This window comes from Rhamphochromis sp. 'chilingali' (assembly GCF_963969265.1).
Source record: "Rhamphochromis sp. 'chilingali' genome assembly, chromosome: 13".
NCBI classification, from domain to species: Eukaryota; Metazoa; Chordata; class Actinopteri; order Cichliformes; family Cichlidae; genus Rhamphochromis; species Rhamphochromis sp. 'chilingali'.
In genome coordinates, this window is record NC_137940.1 from 6758789 (window position 1) to 6776437 (window position 17649).

General features: G+C 39.1%; 1 protein-coding gene across 4 annotated transcripts in view; it reads right to left on the reverse strand.

Annotated features, from left to right (window-relative positions):
• Positions 1 to 14409: 14409 nt before the first annotated feature.
• The window catches only part of fstl5 (follistatin-like 5), a 198670-nt gene continuing 195430 nt past the window's right edge, over positions 14410 to 17649 (reverse strand). For all 4 annotated transcript variants that reach the window (XM_080900443.1, XM_080900441.1, XM_080900442.1 and 1 more), the window contains one exon: positions 14410 to 16820. In XM_080900443.1, the coding sequence (XP_080756569.1) occupies positions 16118 to 16820 (703 nt within the window). In that variant the 3' untranslated portion in view covers positions 14410 to 16117. The remainder of the gene's footprint in view (positions 16821 to 17649) is intronic.

The following is a 17649-nucleotide window of genomic DNA, read 5'->3' on the forward strand; positions in this document are numbered from 1 at the left end:
ATCAGAGACAAATTAGAGACAAAAATAAAATTAAAAAGGGGAAACGGAACATATAATCCTGCGGAAATGTTGGGCTTTACAACAAAGGCGACAGGCCCAGATTGTATGATATAAACATGCCAAAAATTGTGCATTTACTGCATGTCTTATTATTAGTTGCTCTATACAGCAGTGTTTCCCAACCACATAGATGTGCCGTGAGAAATGATCAGGTGTGCCGTGGAAGATTATCTGGTTCCACCTGATTAGTACTGTAAGTGACCGGCATGGCTGAACATTTACACTCTCTTCCACTAGAGAGCAGTACAACTACCTGCTCTAATTAAATGGGTTGCCAACTGCCAGTAAAACAGAAGAAGACAAGATGACATTACATAACAGTCATCTTTGGTGATGTACCCGTGATTTTTCCAACCTGAAATATGTGCCGTGGCTCCTAAAGGTCGAGAAACACTGCTATACAGGATGAGAGCTCATGTAAATATGACTTTAGCACATGATGGTTAAGTCAGTCTGTTTCCTTATCGCAGTTCATGGATCAAATGTTTGGCCCAGTAAACATACTTAGTTTAAAAAGTGAACTGTCTGCTTGTTTGTTTGTTTGTTTTTGCTAAAACGTTTAAGACAAACCGGCCCAACTTTGACAGAAAACTAAACTAAATAGCCAACCAGCCAAAGTATGTTAAGTGGCGATATCACTAATGTCACATAACTTGGCTGAAAGTTAGGTAAATTTAACTTCAATTTTCTTCCTTATGCTAACATTTGTTCCATTGGATATTTGAGAAAGATAAAACTCAGTGCTTACTTTTAAAAGTTCATTTCTGGACCGCTTCACTTCAACCATCCACCATTTTTTCCAAAAAACTTCTTCAAGCTTAGGATTGGCAATGAATCCTGGAATAGGGTGGGTGTGAGGCAACTTCACGTGTGTGTGCCATTCCTCAATCCTCTCTTTTCAGTAATGAAGTAAACTTTCATTTTGCATTGATACCCATTACCTTTTAAAGGGCACAAAATGCACCACAAAGACACCCACAAACAAAAAAATCAAGTAAAAAAAAATAAGCAGAAACATTAATAGGTAGAGTGGCCATTTATGTTGTGAAGATACTTTTACTCACATTAAAGTTACCTGGATCACTAGAGTTTAAATATCAAAACACAAAGCACTGATGAGAACCTGCATGAGCTGCGAAACCCCAAATAGCCACAGTGGATATTAATATGTTAGCGTGTTGACCCAGAAGCATATGGCTGTATTTTTTTTTTTTATGTAATTAAAATATAAACTGCCTTTGTGAGGTCAAAAGAAGCATCTCTTACTCTTAATCTTCTTATGAGTTTGATTCTAATTAACAAAGACAGAAACTGATTCTTCTAGAGGCACAAATTACCTGCTGCTCTGCTGTCAACATCTGCATCACGTAAAATCATGTAAAAGCCAGGATTAGTGCTCTGTGAGTAACATCCAGGTAAAATTAGACCATAACAAGTGAACCCGCAAAGGTTTCAGCTAACACGTCTGCCTTCAGTATACAAAGTGTCTCATTAACAACTCTGAGTAAACATCTGATCCAGAAAACCTCCATTCGCCAAAGTTGCTAGCATCATTTCAGCAAATTAAAAGTTATTTATAGTGTTTACTTTTATGATTTATGAAACCTGTATTTGTTAAAACTTGTTGTATAACTAAAAACAAGAAAAAAAAAACCAGATTCATGTGACACTTGTACATTGCTACATTCCTGAAAAATATCTCCCCTCTTGCAGCTCTGTCTTTTCCCCAGTAATGGTGATATATTCCTGTTGGCCAGCTGCCCAGAATATGAAGATGTTTACACCCAATTATGCCATTTCAAAACAAAGCCACACCGACTGAGACTTTTTATGCTTGTAATGACTACTATTATTTTGGCTTATCATCCTCAACAGGTTAAGAAGGACTAACTTGTCCCAAAGTGAAGGGACACATCTTAATTTCTGTACAGGCTCTATATAAATAATAGAAGTGGACAGACAGTAGTGGGTGTGGTGTTATAAGGAATATAGCAATGTGGCTAATCCTAGGCCAGAGAAATAAACCTGTTTTAATTTTCTTTCAAAGACTTACTTGGAGTTGCACATCCTAAAAATATGTATAAACATGATAACGAGCAATACAATGCACTTGTCACCGCTTCTATGCTAAAAATACTCCTATCAGTTCATAGGTGTCACTGTTAATTAAGTGGAAACAGAAGAAAAACTCAACTGCAAAGTGAGATTTCTGACATTTTTCTCCAACAATTTGCTGTAATAATGTGTGAAGTGTGAGTTTATAAATAACAACAGAAAGACAGAAAATCTGTTTTTTTCCTTGTAGTTTTACTGAAGTAACTTTAAATTCATGAGCCAGATTGCAGTGAAGGTCCTCCTTCAGTTCTGTAGTCTAGCTCTTCAGTTGAGAGGTTTGCATTATGGAGGAGTCCCTCTTGGCCTAAAAACCACAGGACGACTTCTTCTTTCTGTGCACTCAGATTTTCTCTCTGAACAGCTGGCTTTTTGGCTAAGAGCTGTCGAGCTGGCAAGAGCTGGATGATGTTTCCTCCTGGCAGTGATAGAGCTGCTCTCTAGAATTATTTCCCCCCGTGCAGGATGCGTCTCGCTGTGTTTAGCAACCCAGGAGACGGGCATCACATCTGGTCCTGCACTCAACAGCGACAGGCAGTGAGAGCTAAATTCTCCTAATGACGGCTGGCTGGCCAACGGCCTGATCCACCAGGGCCTGGGTGTAAAGCTGGCATCCTGCTCTAGTAGAGAGAGAAATCCAAATATGGGGACCTATATGATTTGTGAAACATTGAACACATTTGGGGGGGTTCACTGGGTGCCTGAATGGAAATGAGAAAGGTTTGAGACTGAACCTGCTGCTGCATGTTTAGCTCTGCTAGTTTTCTCCAAGGTCACACTCTGTGGTCTGAAAGCTGTTGTGTCCAGATGGACGGTAGGTCAGCTACATGATGGATACTATATGTTCATATTGATTGATACAAGACAGCAGGGATTTAACTCAGGGCTGGTTCATACACTACAAGTATCTGCAAGGTTTTTAAGTGGAATAAAACTTAGAAATCAATGATTCTGTTGTTGCTGGATGTTCTAGTTTCTCTTTGGTCAAAGTTGTAGTAAATAATCATGCCTGCTGCATTAGCGTTCTCCACAGGGCGTAAATCTGTGTCTGACAATGTTGGAAACTGGTCATTTCATTGGTTAATTTTCTGTGAACACTGAAATCACAATTATAATAGCTCATAAACCTCCTAAGTCTCATCTCTGGTTCAAGCTCTGTTGTTGTTACTACTTCTTCAGTGACAGAAGTGATAAAGGCAGAAATACAGAGATAGAATGTAATGAAGTACAAATATTTTGTTACTGTACTTGAGTATTTATTTTTAACACATATCTGTACTTTCTACTGATTACATCAAACTGGTTTGAGCCTGAAAAGCAACACATAAAAGGCAATCCTAATGGTGTATCAATCACCAAAGATTATCATATCCAAAGACATGAAAGAGGTAATATAATTTATGCATTATTTATAGTGTCATAGGGGTTACAGTGGGCCCTTTTTTCATTGGTTTGTTTTGTTAATTTGTGATAAGTTGTGGTAGCGGCATTTCAGCTTTACAGAAGAGAAGAGAGCATAAAGGGAGTAACTTTTTTTAGTATCAGGAAATTTCAAATGCACTGTTTCTATCAGCTCATCAAATATCAGCAATATTAGTAAGTAGTGCACTTGATAAACTGGAAATTTAAAACTTATGCATAAGTCATCATTTGTTAAATAAGATATTGAATCTGTATACACTGCAAAGTTATGTTTTAGTTTTCTTCATATCATAAAATGTCCTACAAAACAACCTGAGGTATACTTACTTTGTGTTATTTAATGGCTGCATGAAAATGCTCATTTTTGTGAACGGGTTAGTTTGGCAGACTGTGTTGGATTTAATGTAAAGAAGAACATGTTGGACTGGTGCACAGTGGTGCACATGGCCAGAGTTGGGTTACATTAAGGGTAACAGGAATGAAAATGAATTTAAGCTGATGATTCTGAGATTCAGTCATTTAATTCCACCTTCATACAAGCTTTATATCGTCTTAAAATGTGACGGTATACTACATAAACAGTATACTGTCATTGTAGAAGATGAACATCAGCCAAGAAAACTCATGAAACATCTGCTTACATCTTGTTGAATTCAGTTGTGTGTACTCCATAAAGAGCAGTAAACCTGCAGGTCAGCTGATCATAGCTTGTACACAAAGAAAATCCACTGGCGCTCACAACAGAACTGATTATTTGAAGGCAGACTCTTCAGTAATAAAACAGAGAAAACCCCAACAATCATATGACCCCTTATGAGCAAGTGGTTGGCAACAGTGGGAAGGAAAAACTCAGTTTTAACAGGAAGAAACCTCCAGCAGAACCAGGCTTAGGGAGCAGCAGCCATCTTTTGTCTTCAAAAGAGTTTACTTTCTTACTTTGAGTACATTTCAGAGCCTGTACGTTTTCACTTTTACTTGAGTAAAGAAATTTAATCAATACTTCAACTTTTACTAGAGAATTTTTAGATAGTATATTATATCTACTGTATAGGCATATATCCTAAATATTTAAACCAAAATCCGTATCCGTATATTATCACATCTCACTTAGGAGTAAAAAGAAACCTCTAAGCTGGACAGAAAATCAAATTTGATTTATATTTTGATGTATATATTAACATCACCGATATTAAAATATAGACAATTCTGATAAGATTATTTTTCTTTTAGCATTCCTCAGCCCTAAATCTTAAGCGCCATTTCAATTAATGTCCTCAAAAAATGTTTTCGTTTCCTTAAATTAGGGAATAATTAAAGACAGCAGCAATGACAATAAGTGTATATTTTCCAAAAACTGATAAGAAACCAAAAATTAACTTAATGTGTTTATCATTTGTAATAAATATCTGTTTTTCCTTTTTTTTTACTCTCACATTATCTTGTTTGCAATAACAATAATTTAGAAAAAGAAAGATTAGATAATAAAAAAAATGATGATTAGCCTTACCAGCAATATCCTCTGCTGCTGAATGAAGAAAGAGTTGCCATCTGGGAAACTTAGATTTTCTGTTGAGGAAGTTCAAACATCAAAGACTTTGCCTAAAAACATCCAAACAAATACACCCAAAGAGATTGTTAGCAGTGTACCAACATATAGACAGTTAACGCATATCAACCTCATTTCCTACAAACATCTCAGCTGGATATCACTGAGAGTGTTATAAAACTGCTGTAGTCAGAAGTCTGCTGTCATGAGATACAGAAGCACAATGAGCGCCTTGAATATACTCCAGAGTTTGCTTGCAGTAATGTGATGGTCATTTCATGCCTTTTTGGGGCTCACAGATACACACTCCTTTATCACTGTGAAGAGTTTGAAGAAATTTGTTTGGAGAAGTGCAGGGGCTGACTTGCTCTGTATGACAGTTCCGTTCAAAGATTCCTTGTTAAAAGAAGTTGGGACTGATCTTTGGAAACAGGAAATAACAGGCTTTTAATCTCCTTAAATGTCTGTGAGCCCGTCTGATGTACAGAAACAGTATGGAGACGAACATCCGACTCAGAATAGATTTTGGTAATCAAAGTTGCTTCTTCATGAGCACTGAAACAGAGTTTTACTTTTAAAAAACATAGTTGTGTGCGAGAGAGAGAGACCCAATACAATATCATCATTATACTCAGCTCACAAAGTGATATCATTGCAGCTTTAAACATTTTGCAATCTTCCAAGTGGTAAACTGAACAAAACTGAGTATGTCTAAGATATTTTTTTAGTCTTTTTGCTACAAATGGAACGACTGACCAACCCTGTGAATAAAACCCGTCAACAATATTGCATCCACATGATAAAATGACTGAGCCTTACACAGGAGTATTGTATCTTGTATCTTGTTTACTGAACCTTCTTTTCAATACATATTCAGAAAATCAGCGTCCGTTTCACTGCCTCCTACAGGACACTCTCTTCTTCCACTTTCTTACAAACATTAATGTGACACAGAGCCGATACTGCCTCTCCTGGCATTACCATTGTAACAACACACTCATTCTATCTGTTTCTTTCAGATGAATAACAGGAACTTAGGATGTATGTATCTATGAATAATAACTATTATGCATACCCATATATTTATATGAACAACTAAGTTCTTGCGATACCACAGTAGATTACTTTACTATTAAAGTATTTTGAATGTGGGACAGCAGTCGCCAGTTTTCTGTGATATAATGAGCTCTTTTGGTCTAATAATAACGTGATAGTGAAAATGTTGAAAAGTTGATGCAACCCTTTGTGCTGTACTCAAACTTTCCTCAATTATTCTTTCCTTCTACAGTATGCAGAGAGAAATCTTTAAAGGTGATAGATTTGCTGAAGTGTGATGTAGTTTTTCCATGTTCAGCGTTTCTAGTGTTGGTGAGCTTTTCATTTGAGTAGACTTAATGTTAGCTTAATCGTCCTCAGCTGATGTTAAGCCCATGAGATGAGCTTTCATATTGGTTGTATTCTCAGAATATTTTCCTTTTATACAACATTTGCAAATCCCTTGTGTCATATTCATTTCCTTTGTCTTATCCATCGTAAAATAAATAAATCCCAAATAAGTCCATATAAGTGATTTAAACAAAGACAGTGCTTTTTGTTCTCCAATCCCTCCATGTTTGTTTTAGCCACTTCCTCCCGATACTGACTGTTATCTCTGCTATTTTACTGGAACCTGTTCCTCTATTATTCATCCTCCACCCCGGTCGGCTCAAATGACTGCACAGTTGTGGAAACATGTGGCATGCTAGCTTTAGCTAGTGCACTTGATGATCCCGTTTTTGTCTTTGCCTGTTTATCCTTCTTTTGTACATTACCAGCTAACCTCACCGCATCTGACACATTTTATCAATCTAATAATAATAATAATGGATTGGATTTATATAGCGCTTTTCAAGGCACCCAAAGCGCTTTACAATGCCACTATTCATTCACTCACTGGTGGAGGCAAGCTACGGTTGTAGCCACAGCTGCCCTGGGGCAGACTGACAGAAGCGAGGCTGCCATATCGCGCCATCGGCCCCTCTAGCCAACACCAGTAGGCAAGTAGGGTAAAGTGTCTTGCCCAAGGACACAACGACCAGGACAGAGAGCCCGGGGATCGAACCGGCGACCTTCCGGTTACAGATACGCTTCCCAAGCCCCTGAGCCACGGTCGCCCCCAATCTAATGTCAGTTAGTAACTTGTTCCACTATTTTGGTTGTTTATTGATGTTCATCAAACAGCTAGTAGGTGCATTACCACCACCTTCAGGCTGTAGTGGTGCATTACATACTACCAAATGGAAAAAGTGCAAAATAGTTGTTTTTGGGCAAATAAATAAACAAGTAAAAACAAAATAAAAACAAAATGTTGCATAAATTAGCATTTTTCTGAATAGTTTAATGACTATCTGAGTGCTCATGCCTATCCCTGATTATATTGTAGTAAGCTAACAAACAAAAACAAAGAAACAAAAACCTAAACAGTAACAGCTGTCTCCACCCCTCTGTCAGCCTTGGTGCTGGTTTAATAACCTTGTTTTCAACATGGATCCATTTTAGTGACTAGATAATAACCTTTTTTGATGGTTGAAGACTTTCAGTTGGGGAAATATTGGATCAGAGTAAACAATTCTAGATGATTTATTATCATTATGTAACACATGACTGAACAACAAAATTGTAGATGCAGTCCCTTTATGCAACTCAAAAACAACAAAAAATGAAGAAATTATTTAGTAATTTTAAAAAAATCTGTTTTTCATGTTAAGTGCGGAGGTTTCATTGTCTTACAGCCTGAGGAAAGAACCTGCTGTGAAGTCTTGTGGGATGACAGCAGATACGTCTGCTTGTCAGACAGCAGCAGGGTGAACAGGGGTGTTGCTTTTTTGTTTGTTTTTTTGTTTTTTTCATGTGCTTTAGGCCCTGACACCTCACTGGTATCTCAGAAGCTTGGTACAACATTGGTGCTGGTGATATTCTGGGAGATTCTGATCACCAGCTGCAGAGTCTTCTCCTGGGGTGTATATGTCCATTATCAATTGATATTTTCAGTCCGAATACAGTGTAGTAGAAGTTAACAAGAACTGAAGTTTTAAGCCTGTTGCATTAATGTTTTGGCCTCCTTTTATTTTATTTATTTGTTTATTTACTATGTTTGAGAAATGATTAGTAAACCAACCATCTATAAACTGACAAATACAGGTACCTGCTACATGGCAGCAGCAACCGCTAAAGGCAAGCTAAGTCTAAGCTTAGTTATGGCACCTCTGGTCAGTTTTTTGGGTTCTGATCATTTATTGATAATGCAAATGCACAAAAGGACCAGCCAATTACTCCCAGTATATATGGCTGCAGCACACAGACACATGCTATCTGCTAATTAGTGCAAGAAATAGGCTCTAAAACATTGTTTTAATGGCTGATGCTTTGTGTTTTAACATCAGGGATTGAATCCCTTGGAGCCAGCCTCAAGTGGTCATTAGTGGAACTGCAATTTGATGTGTCAGTGACCGCTAGGCTTTCTTTACTATGGTGGAGATGTTTGATGATCATGAAAAGTATCAAAGACAAAGAATCTGATTAAGCATACACCATACAACACCAATGGGAAAATCTCTCTCTCTTTTTTTTTACTACTTTATATCGAAGGTTTCAGTTTTATTTTATGGTTGAGGTGATGCAGTTAGAATAAGCTAGGAGAAACCTACCATGCTCGTCCATTTGAGAGCTAGCAGTACTCATATTTTACTCAGCAATATGACAAATATGTGTCAGAAAAGATGCAGAAACTGTTGAGGAATCCTGAGTTTGACTTTGGAGCCTTTTGCTGCTAGTTTTTCTTTTTGGGTCAACCTTGAGGAGCCCTCCCTCTGCTGCCTTTTCACAGCACACTGAACAGCAAAAGGACAGACAAGGTGCATGTTAAGTGAAGGTGGTGACTCCTGTCATAGTCGACCTGGGTGCTATCAGGACGGGATCAGTCGTCTGTGTCTGGATGACAGAACTGCCTGCGTCTCCATCACTGCAGTGTCCACAGGCGTCTTTCGGCCTCGGTGTCATGACAGCCAGCTCAGCATGACAATAGGACAACTAAAGGGGACAAGCCGTCTGCTGTCAGCAGTTAAAACCAAATCCTGGGCTCCTGCCATCAACATATGTCCAAAATCTGAACTATTAAAACTTCACCTCGACGCTGATATAAATTTACTTAAACAATGTTGAAATGCTTATACAAATATTCAACATCTCCTGTCAAAATTAGACATTTGGCAAAGATTTAGGAAATGACCTTTAAAAAGTTTTGCTATTTGCAGACTGGTGTGCAGATCCTCGAACTCCCCCGAAGGACTGCTGAACATTGGCTTAAGAAGCAAAACCCCTAAAACTCCCATCTGTTAAAAAGAAACGAGATGTCCTGATGATTACAAGAATCAGAATCAGAATACTTTAATAATTCATAAGGAAATTATGTACGAGGAGACAATATTTGGTTAATTTCCTAAGGAATATTATGGACTATTAAAAGGGAATATTAACAAAGCAGTTTTGCTAAATGTTGCAAACTGGCATAACATAAACATGTTGACCTGAAAAAGTGCTGATTTCGAACCACTCCAGAGATTTGATTGTTGCTGCTTCTCCAGTGTGGATTCTAGAAATTTGTATTTTGTAGACTGAACAACCATTTTTTAGCAATAAAAAAAATTATAATAATTTGTTTGCCTTACTTTAATCAGTCAGCAAATTACAAACTAAGCATTGACCATGATGGCCAACCATTCTGTAGGCCCGGCCTGTGTGACTTGGGTGGAAGTGTTTTATAGTGGAAATAGTGGATGTTAGTTCATTGGGTTCTGCAACATCTCTGACCACACTGTGATCATCACATCATATAAGAAAACATGCAGGCACATTTCTTATTTCTAACAGAGACCACAAAAAATGATATAACCCAATAGATCCTCACAATCATCACTTGCACCTTAAATCCATGTCGCAGAACTCCAGGTTTATTTTTCTGCTGGGAAGACAGCAGGGAGCCAGTGTTTGCTCAGCTAGTAAATAGACACACAGGACATGTGATGAGTGAAAGACCAGTTTTTTATAAACTTAGCCCAAATACACATCCATCCACCCATCCAAATCTGTTGTACAGTGTTTGCGCTATTTGTATGGATTTGTTGGACTGCACATATTTTGTGTTTGGTCAAAGTGCTACATTCATCCAGTTGTTTAGTGTGTACATTGTGTGATCACTAAAGTTAAGCATTAGTTTGAAGCACTAAGTGGAAATCTTATCAGCATAAACTTTGTGTTCAGTTTAAAATAAAAGCACACAAACTTGGTAGACTCTTATTGTACCTCTGTCACTATTCAAAGCTATCCTCCCAGCCTTAAGAATTTTTTTCTGCTCATTTTCTGCAACCCCACAGAAGAGAAATGTGTAATTTATTCAAAGTCCATGTTTGCTATAGTAATTAAATTCCTTCGTATGTTTACATTTTGTTTATTTCACCACTGTGACTAGTTCATTTAGCATTTTGGGAAGGCTTCTTTGTCTGAGAGAAAATCCATTTTCTAGCTCCTACCATTCACCGCCACACACAAGTACGCTGATTATTCCGGAGGCACAGAGCGGGAGCGCGGGCAGGAGAATGCAGGATGAGGACCTACAACTGCCACAAGGTGCAAGCACCACCAGTGGCCTCAATCAGTCACGAGGTGCCTCAGCACGAATGGAGCAGAGAGGTTGTTGTGCTGGCAGCCCCCAGCAGCATGATTAAGGAGCCAGCGGTGTGATTACGCTGCTCGCCTTATGAATGGAGTAATAGAGGGAGGCATAGTCTGGTGCTAAATTCTCCTGATGGAGGTGAGACATGAGTATGCGGTGGGGAGGAGTCCGAGGCCCTCCCATGTGACCGAGAGAAGATAAAAGACTGACAATAGATAATTAAGGAACTGCCAGGACCTCTTTTCTATTCACATGGCTGTATTATTAAAGGGGATTCAGTCAGGAAGAATATTAATATAAACTACAGCCCGTGTGACTCAGATGAATATAAATTGGGGCCGGTGTGTGGAGGAATGCATTAGGGAGTGTTTATCAGGGGCACAGTGGAGCACGGTGATCATGAGAATGGGCTCCACACTTTGCCAATGAAGCTGTGTTGAGCTCCGGTGAATTAACAAACGCATGTCATCAGCAACAAAGGTGCTTTTGAGCAGTTTGCATGTTCACATATTTAAATCGCTGCTGCAGAAAAAAGTCACACAGCTGCAGTTTTTTTGCATATTAGTCTTCGTTCATTCAAGCTTCATCACTTTCAATGATTCAAAAAAAGAAAGAAAAAGAGTTTAAATCCCCTGTTGAAGAAAATGTATTTTTCAAGCTACATAGTACTAAAGAACATTAGGCAGAAAAGCATTTCATTCGTTAAGCATCAGTATAATCAGTTCATCACAGAGTAAATATATTTCAGGCAGTGAAAAGGTGAGACTTTTCTGTGTCGTAGTTGTGGTTGAATTTGGTAAGTTTTTCATATCTGTGGACAAAAAAGGCTTATCTGCTGTAGGGGTTGTTGAGATGGAAGTACCTCTCCACATGGATTTCACAGATAAGTATTCAACCTTGTGCAATTTGGAGGATCCTTTTATCCAAAACACCCGACTGAACCTGCAGCTGTATACATTTTAAAGATGAATAAGCCCTGAGAGAAAAATATGACAGTGCCAGAAAACATTACCTGTGCTGAAACATGAATATACTGGCTATAATATTTTTTTTTTCTTCCATAACACATATCAGTGGGAAGGAAATTTCAATGATGAACCACTGAAAAAGTCAAGGATATGACTTTAATATAGAAAAAAAATCAGAAAAAAACAAAATTCTTAAAGTTTTCTTCATCTTCCTTTGAAGATAATGACAAGTTCCAAATTAGAGTTTAGATTTGCATCCAAAAACTTCAGTTTTTCCCCCTTCATTAATCAAATGGTTGTATCCCTCCAGATATGTCCCTTACAATCTCCTAAAGGCCAAGATGACTTCTTGAAACGAGCCAGTTTGTCCATCCAACAGTCCAAACATCAAAAAATAAATGTAATCTTTGTTTGATAGATTTCTCAGTGTTTTCAAAAATTATAACCCAAGTTTCCCTTTGCAGGAAAATCCTGCAGATTACCCAGGCAGTTTTGCCGATGTGGTGGTGTTAAAAAAAAAAAAAATCAGGAAAAGCCTTTCATTCTTATAAATTAGAACACCATAATTTGCATAAGAATAGTTTGCCTCATCAGCGTTGATGGAGATTCACTCTGTTCTCAGGGACTTCTCAGTTTCATTTTCATTAAATGTCTTCTGCCTGCAGCACACTTTAAATGGCAGTATTTTTACCTTCACAGGTAGGTGATTCCCAAATGAAAAGCTGGCAAAACGTGACTTTATATGATTTTATAGATTAAGTTATAAAATCACCTGATACAAAATGAGCTCTAACTGGATCAACTTAAGTATGTAGTAAACACAAATATGAAGTTTTCAATAATACGTGATTTTGTAAAAAATACTAAAATGAATTTTAATGCCATTTTGAACAATTTTGAACATACTTACCCTCTATTAATCCATTGTTATTTGCTTATCTAAAGTCAGGTAATGGCGGCAATAGGCTAAGTGGGTTTTTCCAAATGTCCTTCTCCCTAGTCATACTTTCCAGTTACTCCTGGGGGATCCTGGGGCGCTTAAAGACCAGACGAGATATATAATCTCTCCAGTGGGTTCTAGGTCCAGGGTCTCCTCTGAGTTCAGTGTGCATGGAAAACCTCCAAAGGAAATTGTCCAGAAGGCATCCTAAGCAGACGCAGAAGTACCTCAATGAACATAGGTGAGGGTTGGGGTGCAGATTGACTCGTAAAATGAAAACTTTCCTTTGAGCTCCGCTCTCTTCTTACCACGATAGTCTGGTACGATGGCCACATTGCTGCTGAAGCCTCATCAATCCACTAGTCCAAATCACAGCCCACCTGCTCATCACTTGTTAACAAGATAATTGAAGTCCCCTGCTTGAAGTAATAATAATAATGGATTGCATTTATATAGCGCTTTTCGGGGCCCTCAAAGCGCTTTACAATTCCACTATTCATTCACTCTCACATTCACACACTGGTGGAGGCAAGCTACAGTTGTAGCCACAGCTGCCCTGGGGCAGACTGCCAGAAGCGAGGCTGCCATATCGCGCCATCGGCCCCTCACCAGTAGGTAGTAGGTGAAGTGTCTTGCCCAAGGACACAACGACTGTGTGCCGGGGCTCGAACCGGCAACCTTCCGGTTACAAGACAAACACCCAACTCTTGAGCCACGATTGCCCAGCAGAGAACCATGGCCTCAGGCACTTGGAGGCAGTGACTTTCTTGTACAAATATTTTTTTTAAGCAAACGAGTACTTGAAAAGCAAATATTGGTGCTATATCACTAAAATACACAAAGAATATACTTTCTTTACCTTCAGTTAGTCAAATACATTTCACATTTTACCTGAGAGCTAAGATCCAGTCACACAGAGACCTGTTGGCAACCACTGCTCACTAGAAGACAGGGGTTGCAATTGCAATTCTTTCTAGCTGTAAGTGTCACATTCACTTGCAGTATTCATGAAAGATGCTAACTTGTCTGCAAAGACTGTTCGCTTTCATAGTAAAAGTCATGCATTTTCAATTGTTTTGGGGGGTTTCCCCCTCCGATTCTGGTTTGGGTCGCACTTTTTCAAGTTTCACTACTTCTCAGTAAGCAGCAGGCGAGTGTTTGCAGATAAATCGTTGTCTTCCATGCACACTATGGGCAACTGCGGTAATCTGTTAGTGACCAAAGCAATCACAAGGAGGTTTTTGGTGCAGGACGCTCTTGGTGACTGATTTCAGCTGACACAGCCAGTAACCTCCAGCAATCATTCACGAACCATGGGGGAATACACATTGTTTCCCAGCAGGCTTAGGGAAGCTGATTGGTCTCTGTGTGGCTGAGGCCTGCAATAACAAAAATACACACACATTTTTGCATGAAACTAAAAAGTCTTAATTTATGTATTTTTTTTCTGCTTCTTACAGTTATCTTAAGCATTCTTTGCTGCAAGATAAATGCACCCAAAGGGAAAACAGACTTGTGACCTTGTTCTTGTTGCAGAATAAATAACGGTCAGCTTGGCTCCTAAAGGAGCCTTTATTCCATAGCTGTAAAGCGGCCTCTATAGAAGGTCACTTTAACAACAAAAAGACACAACGATACACTTGGTTCATGATATATTTTTTATTGTTGGGTAAAATGACAAGCGTGTTTTCTCTATATAAATAACAATCACATGAAAGAACATACGAGACATGGCTATAGGGAAGTGGAATCAGTGTTTGTGATCACAATGTGCTGCTTGGGAACAGGATGTCCATAATGATAGCTGTGTGTTTTGTTTTTCATTCTTAAAAAGGAGTGTGCTGATTTTCTGAAATGAACAGAACCTGGCAGAATCTGTACACTGATGAGAAACGAATGGAGTCACAGCCAGCCGCTATGTACAGGACATTAACAGAGAGAAAGGTCAGAGGTCGTCATCAGCAGAGTCGGGGTTTAAAACAGGAAAATTTAAATCAAAGTATATACGCTTTAACTGGAAAGACAGAATGACTATATATAATCTGTACACATCAAAAGTTCATACTAAATTTGAGATACAGTTGCCCATTGTGATTCAGAGTCATAGAGTGCTAGGGTGAATATGCATAGAAATGTGTCCAGCTAGGAAACGGTTTCATTGACTACTGCAGTAGCATCTAGAAAGAGCTGCTTCTCATGCTCAAAGACCCTCTACACGGCACAACCACATCTACCCCAGTCCCCAGTGTGCTAGTTCATCATTACTTCACATTAAAACATTCACTTGAAACATGCTGTCAAACAGAGCAGACTACGCATGTGCTCCACATTCAGCTACACTCTAAGATGCTTTTCTTTTATTTGGTCCAGGGATATTAAAATTATGACAGAATTTTCTTCACACACGAGTGCTCTATTGACTCTTAGCTAAGGAACATTTTTGAAATATTTTAAATTTCACAATGTGTAAAGCTGGCAATATTTACCTAACATCACCACTGACTTTCATTTTTCTGCTTTAGACTATAAATGAAAAGAAGAGGAAAAAAAAACCTATATCATTCAAAACCTTCCAAAGCTGGTTATAATTTCGGATCAAAGGTTACAGAGCACACAACCATAATGAACCACTCAGTCTCCACTTCAAACAGGATGGGATCACAGCAAGGGCTCGTTTTAATTAGACAGATTTGGCTGCATTCGATGGACGAGAGCTGTAGATTTGTGAGGAACCACTCACACTCACCATGAATGAAGGGGTCAAAGACAGAGGTATTAGTCTGCAGTCACACTGGGAATAATTATGCTAATTCCTCTGATGGAGGGGAATTTTCCTTGAAGGCACAGGAAAAAAGTTGGGAATGGGAAAATTGAAATTATAAGATTTAATCTGGGTGTATACAATATATATGTATATATGCGTTTCTGCCGATTCACTTTAGTTTGTTTTTGTTAAGAGATTATCTACAGCATTCCCACACACTGAATACAACCGAATAATAATGCAAAGTTGCACATATTTATGATTTCATACCAATTTTCCTGAAAAAAATGTTACTAGCAAGCAACTTTGATGTAGAGGCAAACCCCCAGGTGAAAAGAAAACAAACAAACTTGGCTTCAAGACAATATCAATCAATTATGCCCTCACATATTTGTTCTTTTTTTTAGCATTTTTTATTTTATTTTATTTTTTTCATTTTCGGATGACAGTCCCTCATCCGTGTGATGAAGTCAATTTGGTTTCTGAATCTGTGGTTTTCATTATCGGACTCCCACAAAACTAAAGAATCTGCAACAGAATTCAGTGCATTAGTACCTTTGAAAGGAAAAAGCTCACTGGGTCTCATCGTCATGACCTAAGACTCTCCCACCCACACCACCACGTTGCCTTTGAGGACATCGGTGATCTCACAGTTGAGCTTGTTGAGCCGTCCATCCAGGATGAAGAGGGACTCTCTGGACGGTGTCATGAGGTACTGTCCGAACAGTCCGCTGCCCGCCATGATCCTGTTCTTGCTGCTCCACGGCCACTCAAAGGACTTGGTCGGCTCCTTCAAGCTCTTGATCATCTTGACTTTGCCGGTGCTCAGCTCCACAAACAGAGCGTCAGTTTGACGGCCGGAGCTGCCGAAAACGTTATACTGGTGGACTTCGGTGAAGGAGCGCTGGAAGGCCAGATCAGATAGGTGCAAGTTGGTGTGGATATCGAAGGGTTCCTGGATTTGCCCTCGCTCTGAGATCGTCTGGATTCTCATCAAGCCATCACTGTCATCGACAGTGACCAAGTAGTGGCCGTCTGGAGACACATAGGGAGTGCCAGTGATGTCACGGTTTTGTCCAATTACGCTGTCTGTCACGCTGTCTAAGATGAGCTGAGGCTGCGTGGCACCGGTAGAGTCTGGCCTGCAGTTAACAAAGTAATAGCCACCCAGATGGGTGTAGGCTACAGACTTGGGGATGCAGCTGTACTCCCATAAACTGATGTTTTTCACATATGAAGTCGTCTCCAGGTCAATCTTGTGTAGGACAGGCTCATTTCGATGAAGGATGAGGCCAAATCTGCAGAGAATTTAAAGAGAAAAACAAAGAAAAGATTTAATCAATATCACATTTTTCTTCTGAAATCCAAATTAAGAATCAAGAAACTGCCAACCCAGTTGACTGGTTGAGCACTTTGTACAAAAGTAGGGTCAGAACATATCCAAAATATTTCGGTTTACCTGAGCATGACTTTAGCGATACATTTTTCTCATTTAAGACTGTCCAAGCAGTAATGCACAACTGCCCAAATCTGCAGTTTGTTTAATAAACTCTTGAGGCTTCCTTCGAGATCAAATGAATCCCCACAGACCCCCGTGTTAAAACAAAACACAAACGTAGAAGCAAGTTTAAATGTTGTATATTATTTCTATATACAGTTTCTGATGCATAAACTGCAAATAATGCACAATATATTCCCTATAATCCCCATCCAGCAAACATCTCGGCTATCTGACAAAATGCCGCAACTCAGCACGTCCACACATTGCTGAGAATGAGATTTAGCGAGTCAGCAGGTGAAATTTGCCTCCTTAGTGATGCTGCAACTTTTGCATTCTTAGCCTTTATGGATTGTAATTGGTCAATGCTTTCCTTTAAACCAAGTGGAGTGAGTACCTGGAGAAAACTCACTCAAACACAGGCAGAATATGCAAACTCCACAAAAAAAAGCTCAGCTGTCAGTCAATCCAAATCTAGGACCTTTTCACTGTAGGGCATGAGTGCTAGCCACTGCAACACTGTGTTGCTCTGCTAAGATTAGAAGACCATCAGGTACCATTGTAGTTCTGACCGCCGGTGGCATTTCTCCCATGACCTGCTTAGAACCAATGGGGGGGGGGGGGGGGGG